Source organism: Panthera pardus, unplaced genomic scaffold (genome assembly GCF_024362965.1).
Source record: "Panthera pardus isolate Hobbes unplaced genomic scaffold, ASM2436296v1 HiC_scaffold_27, whole genome shotgun sequence".
Taxonomy (NCBI): domain Eukaryota; kingdom Metazoa; phylum Chordata; class Mammalia; order Carnivora; family Felidae; genus Panthera; species Panthera pardus.
In genome coordinates, this window is record NW_026526843.1 from 67,320,198 (window position 1) to 67,327,197 (window position 7,000).

Sequence of the window (7,000 nt, forward strand, 5' to 3'; positions counted from 1 at the left end):
AACTTAGTAACAGCCTTGCATGGGGCTCCCTGCTGTCAGCTCAGAGCTGGCTTTGGATCCTCTGTTCCCCCCCTCCCTCGCCCCTCTCCCTCCCTCTCTCTCAAAAATAAATAAACATTTTAAAGAAGAATATTAAATCTCTATCAAAATATATTCTACTGATTATACAATTGTGTGTATGTGGGACTTCAAGTAGCCGTGCTCGAAGTCAGGGAACACGTCGAGCGCATCTTGTGTTTCCAGCAGCTAACATGGAATCAGGCGACAGAAGAGGCGCTCAGCAAATACTGGTTGGGACCGCGGCAGGAAAAGAGAAAACTGCCCCAGCTTCGAGCTTCGGCCCTATGACCTCCCACCAGCAGGTGGCAAGATAGACTCCCCGGGCGCCCGGAAAGGACGGAACTGGGCGGAGCGTTTTGAGGCTCCGGCGCGCGCAGCCTCCGACCCTCTTTTCTCGCGTACCGGAAAGAGGCGGTCCTCTTTTCGTGCCTAGCGCAGCCATGGTAAGGTGGCTTCCTCGCGAGCTCTTGGGCCCATCAGCTTCCATCCTCCCGGGGTCTGGGCTACGTGGGGCTCCAGGGTTCCCGCAGAGGGTGGCCGGATGGAGGGGAAGGGGCTGCAGCCAGCGGGTTGGCCCAGGCGAGCTCGAGGGCGAGGGCGAACGTCGACCCCGGAGGAAGGGGGGGGGCGGGGAGTCGGTGCCACTGGCGGGAAGGCCTCGGTCTCTGGCCCGGCCAACGCCCGATCACGGATCCTACGGCCTCGGGAAGAATGGCTTTCTCAGGCCGGAGCCGCGGGTGGACAAGACGGGCAGAGATGATGGGCCCGGGGCAGGGCGGGTGGGCACCAGGAGGAGAAGCGTTTTCTTCGTCCTTGTTTTTTTTTGGCATGGCTTGACTTGGCGTAGTGTGGCCGGGTAAGCATCTGTACACAGCGTTGAGAAGCTTCCTCATTCTAAAGTGAAAGCGGCTCTCTGCTTTTGGCCTTAGAGTACGAGGGAGCAGCTGTTGGCACGTGGTTCTGCAGAGGGCAGGTTAATCTCGCATCAGACACACACCAGGTGGTTATGATGGAAAAACTTTTCTATTTGATTAGCAAGTAGAAGCACAGATTGGGTTCTTACCCATTTCTGTTGCTGGCTGGCTCTGTGCCACAAGGTCCAACTCCTGACCATTTCGCCAGAAAGGTTTCTTAGAAGAAACAGCCTCAAGCAGCAGACACTTCTAAGCAGTAATATGAAAGTACATAGAACAGTTCTCAAAGATAGTAATTAGTGTTCTCTATCCAGTGAGAGGGGTGGGTGCAGTTTATGGAGCCTATAGTACTTGCTAGATAACTATGCATTTACTTCTCTGCCTTCTGGCACCGCCCTATGCTTAACACTGTCCACATTTTTCTGAAGGGGGAAACTTAGACTCCATTCTTCCAAGAAGTTATAGCTGTTCTTGAAAAAACCTGTAACCATTTTAACAGCATTGAAATCTAAAACCCTGAAATTCTCCTTCAGGCTCGTGGTCCCAAGAAACATCTGAAGCGGGTAGCAGCTCCAAAGCATTGGATGCTGGATAAGCTGACCGGTGTGTTTGTAAGTATCTTAAGGGAGATTTTTTTCTTTTGTCCAGTCTTATGGAGATATAGTTGACATGTCCAGAGGACCTATTTTATACTCCTTTATGTACCAGGCATTCCTGATTACTATATCCAGGAGTTATTTGGGGACAGGACTACGGGAAGAGTATTCTTGTCCCCCCGTTTTTGAAGACCTTGTGCTACCTTAATTGCACCCAGCCTGACTCCTTAATAACTCTGCCGCCTCTGTTCCACGTAATGACATAGTACACTCACATGGACTCCTAATTCAAATGTTTTTAATGGGCCTGGTCCTGTGAAGAGGAAACATGCAATAAAGGTTTAAGTTCTGGAATAGTTTTACAAGTTTGGGACACCTCTCGTTTGCCCACACTGGGCGGGGGTGGGGTGGGGGGCGGTGATGGATAGTCTGGTGTCTAGTTGATTCTAGTTGACGGTCTCGGGACATAGAAGTGAGTTTGAGTGAATCCCAACAATAGTTGAAGATCATTTTTTTTTTGATCATTTTACAGGCCCCTCGTCCATCTACTGGTCCCCATAAGTTGAGAGAGTGTCTCCCTCTCATCATTTTCCTAAGGAACAGACTTAAGTATGCCCTAACAGGAGATGAAGTAAAGAAGATCTGTATGCAGCGTTTTATTAAGATTGATGGCAAGGTCCGAACCGATATAACCTACCCTGCTGGTTTTATGGGTAAGTGATTAAGTGGTGGGCACTTGGTGGTGGCTCCTTTTGCTTGATCTTCCTCTCCAAAGTGGCAGTTGTATTTAATATCGGTGGGCTTTCATCAGTCACAGAAATAAAGCATGCCCTTCCCATTCAGTTTTTACTAACATAGTGTGGGGCTGCAAAGAATCAGGAATCCTTTCTCAAAACCAAATTGTAGTTAACTTTAAATTTGTATGTTCTAAAGACAGGGTTTTAAAAGATTAGCTAGCCATCATCATTAACCTTAGGAGTTCTTGTTAGTATTTGAAATGGGAAGCATATGGGGAGTTTTTTCTTAGAGTGTTGTGGTTGTTACTCAGCATGGGGTAGTAGGGCTGTATAGTAACCTTAAACTGTTCCAATATCAGATGTCATCAGCATTGACAAGACTGGGGAGAATTTCCGCCTGATCTATGACACCAAGGGTCGCTTTGCTGTTCATCGGATCACACCTGAGGAGGCCAAGGTGAGTGTTCTAAGCAGGCTGGGTCTTCAGTACGAAGTTAGAGCCTGAATTAAGTATATGGTCTGGTCCATTGCAGTGAGGTAGGTGGATTAAGATTAAGATTGCTTGCGGTCATATACCTGGAAATAGCCAGTTAACAGGTTGGTGGGATTCTATTGTATGTGCAATTTTATGTCATGTTAGTTAAAGTCTTACTAATAGCTGTATCACAGTTCATTGCTGGGTACCTACTGATCCCTGTTTGAAGTTAACATTTTTAACAGATTGTCTTTTTTGTGGCAGAAATAAATTCCAGTTTAACTTTGGCTTTAGAGGCAAGTAAAGGGATTTCTAGGAACATTTATTAGTGCTTGAAGTACGGGTCCTTTAAGTATAAGGGACCAGAAAACCAATACTGGTCCAACCTGATTGGCCCTGTGTCATGTCTCCATTTGGTGGGTCTAGCTTTACCCTGCAGAGAGGAAAGGTGTTAATGGAGGAGACTGATAATCCTTGGCATTTGTTTGAGATCCAAAAAAAAAGATTACAGACATTGATTATTTAATCCAGTTTGTTGTAGTGGTTTTATGCAAAATTTTAAGGCTCCTTAAATTATTGGCTATAAATGAAGGTTAATTCAATTGGGTGATTCAGCCCCTAATTTGCTTAGCTGCCTTGTTATCAGCAGGCTGGAGGGCATGTCCAGTGGCATCAAGGTGATTTGATTTACTTTGAGGAGGCCCTGGAGTGAAAATTCAACGTTGAAACCCTTCATGTGAAATATTTGTTGATTAGGTGAACCGGTAATACAATTGCAGTTTGTGAGACAAAACAATTGTGTTTTGGAAGGAGGCATTAAGAGGCACTTGTTAGGGAGCTGATGAGGGTGAGTTGCAAGAATTCAGGGGGCCTGTGCGGCTTAAGCAGCCTGGGGAAAGGAGGGTGATCAGTCCACTCACTAGGGAATCACCCTTGTTGTGGGGCCTTCAGTGCCTTGGACTGTAACCTGGAGTGGTACAAGGAAAACATAACAGGAAAACTGCCCTAGAGAGGGACAGTAAGGAAAATTTATGGTGGGTACGAAGTCAAGATCACCATTCTGCAGTTTGGCAAATGGCCATTCCTATGTAAGGCTGTTGCCTTCAGCTGTCAATTGCATTTTTAACCCAGTGACTTGTGGTTTTGAAGTTACTGTTTCATGTAGCAGCGCATGTGAACTAGGAAGTTAGAAGTTACTGTTTCATATGTTACTACTGTTTAATACATTCGCAGAACAAGGTTACTGTTTCATACTGTTTCATACCTTCTGGGCAAAATAGAGGTTACTGTTTCATGTTCTGGGTTGGGTTAGCAACTATGAGTTTACTGTTTCATAGGTTCTAGAGCTTGGCGCATGTGAACTAAACTAAATGGCTAACTCCTGTGTGTGTTTCCAGTATAAGTTGTGCAAAGTGAGAAAGATCTTTGTGGGAACAAAAGGAATCCCTCATCTGGTGACCCATGATGCTCGCACCATTCGCTATCCTGATCCCCTCATCAAGGTGAATGACACCATTCAGATTGATTTGGAGACTGGAAAGATTACTGATTTCATCAAATTTGATACTGGTAAGCATCCTCTGTTATCTGGGCATTCTCTTTAAGCCCAGGTATAAGCACTGTTCTTTGCTTTTCTCTCCCTATAATGGAAGCTTAATAAAGCATTATGACTTGCACCGGGCCTGGGTACAGGGTTTTGTTTTGAACTTTCTTGGGTGATTCTGATAAGCAACCAAGGAGAAAGGTCTTTTGATGTAGTAAGGGATTGGGAAGGGGGCAACTCAAAAGTTGTAAGAAATGTGCGGGGAATGTGTAAAAAACCTTAACTGGAGAACTTATCCTCCAACACCCAGGTATATAGTATGTTTATTTCCAGAGGCCCAAATGCTCAGAATATTCTGTATGGCTGAGAGGGAGTCTGTTGTAAGGCACATTCTCAGATCTGTAGAGGTCTCAAAAAAGCTCCCCTATCTATGGAAATGGCTTGAGGGCTAGGCAGGAAGATGACTGAATAGCAGCCAGCCTAATTGTGATACAGCCCTTAGTAATGCTGTCATCATCCTCAAAGTCTGTCAGTAACTCGCAGAGCACTGGGCCTTGGAGGAACAGTAGCAAGACATGGTGAGGACCTGGCGAGGTGGTTTTGGTGGGGCAAATCTTGGGAGAGCCCTGATAGTCCCTGCTTGGGTAACCTATCCATACAATAGAAGTAAATTCAAATGGGAAAAAGGACTGATTTTGTTTAGGCCTATCTCTTGTCATCCATCACATCAGGTTATGAGTTTGCATGGTACCTGGCTCTAAGCAGATTGTTTCTTCCACCTAGGTAATCTGTGTATGGTGACCGGAGGTGCTAATCTGGGAAGAATTGGTGTGATCACCAACAGAGAGAGACACCCTGGTTCTTTTGATGTGGTTCATGTGAAAGATGCCAATGGCAACAGCTTTGCCACCCGGCTTTCCAACATTTTTGTTATTGGCAAGGTAAGTTTGGGTCTCCCTTCCCTAGTCCAGGAAAACTAGTAAATGCAGGTACTGCTGGGACTGTAGCGCCTGGCTCCTGGCTGGCTCTACTGATTCTGGTGTAAATCCTCTTCTGGGATGGGGATTACACCCAGCAGGGCTGGGGCAAGCCTATGCTTTTTCAGTGTCACAAAATCATCAGGGGACCTGATCACCTTGGTTGAAAACTGGCCAGTATGTTCTTCAGTTTGTGCCTGTGGAGTTTTTTTGGGGGGAAACAAGCAGTCAGCCTTGGTCACTACTTCAGTACTTCTAAGTCCTTAATTACGAAGGATATTATAGTTTACATCTACATGTATGGGCAGTGAGTTTAATAAAGTGGCCTCTGCAGCCCAAGCACTGGGTGTTTCTGATAAACCAGCATCTAAAAAGTGTCTGACTGTTCTTAAATGCTCTCAGGTTTCTGTTTTCTTTAAATGAGATGACAAAGGTAGTGGATGCCAAGCTGCTGATGGAGTTAGTGTGCGGTGGTTTCTGATTCTCCTTGTTTTCTCCTCCAGGGCAATAAACCATGGATTTCTCTTCCCCGTGGAAAGGGCATCCGCCTCACCATTGCTGAAGAGAGAGACAAGAGACTGGCAGCTAAACAGAGCAGTGGGTAAAATGGTCCCTAGGTGATGTGATTGGAAGTCTTTATACATAATTAAAGATTGATACAACACGATAAATTGTCTCTTTGGTGTATGTTGTGGTTTGGTTGTGGAGTTTCGTTTTAATTTACAGCTTCCCTATTTTACTTATAAAAAGCAGATTGACCCAGTCAGCCTTAGGCATTCTGTGATGTAGATCTTCCTGTGTCTTTCCTTAGGCTGGGCTAGGGTGGTGGGAGGGAGAACATACCAGACTTGACAAAGAAGGAGCAGTAGCTAGCCCAGGAGTGGAGAGAGCCAGGCAGGACGACCCCTACACACCGAGTGTTGGCCAGGAACTCATCTGTCCTATTGACTCTCCCCTTAAAAAGGGGGGGTGGGCTAAATGGGTAAGGGGCTTGAAGAATCTGCTCCTGAAATCATTGTTGCACCATATGCTAACTTGGATGTAAATTATAAAAAATAAGTTACGGAAGAAAACATAACATGAGGCATCTGAGTAGCGGTTAAGGAGCTGACTTCAGCTCAGGTCATGATCTTATGCTCTTTGAGTTTGAGCCCCACATCTGTGGGCTCTGTGCTGACAGCCTGGAGCCTGCTTCGGATTCTGTGTCTCCCTCTCTGCTCCTCCCCCGCTCACACTCTGTCTCAAAAATAACGATTTTTTAAAAAATTAAAAAATCTCTACCTCTTGCTGGGTTCCTCAATTTTAATACTACTGGACCAGGTAACTTGTAGGTGGCTGTCCTGTGTATTGTGGGATGTTGAATGGCATCCCTGGTGTCTGACCACAGCATGTTGGAGCCTGCCTACCCCTTCTACCTGGTTGCGATTACAAAATGACTTCAGATATAGACAGTCCCTCTTACGGAGCAAAATTGCCTTGTGTTAAGAACCACCAACTACCCTACAGACAACTGCCGAATCTATCACTTTTAACCTCATGTCACATCATTCAAGCTTACCAAATCCCACTGTGACAGGTTTGGGGGAAAAAAACAATTTGGACATCTTTATCTGAAACCTCATGAGCCTGTGTAAGATCACTGCATGTTTTACTGGGCATGTGTAATGGCCCTCCCTGGTGCCCAGGTCTGTGGTCTGA

The 7,000-nt window shown here is 45.8% G+C and overlaps 1 protein-coding gene across 1 annotated transcript; it reads left to right on the top strand.

Moving 5' to 3' along the window:
* The first annotated feature begins 411 nt into the window (after positions 1–411).
* RPS4X (ribosomal protein S4 X-linked) lies at positions 412–5,973 on the top strand. Its single transcript, XM_019439078.2, has 7 exons — positions 412–503; positions 1,508–1,585; positions 2,103–2,283; positions 2,667–2,764; positions 4,180–4,351; positions 5,109–5,266; positions 5,806–5,973. Exons 1-7 carry the CDS (start codon positions 501–503, stop codon positions 5,905–5,907), a joined length of 792 nt encoding a protein of 263 aa, XP_019294623.1. The 5' UTR covers positions 412–500; the 3' UTR covers positions 5,908–5,973.
* The last annotated feature ends 1,027 nt before the right edge of the window (positions 5,974–7,000 follow it).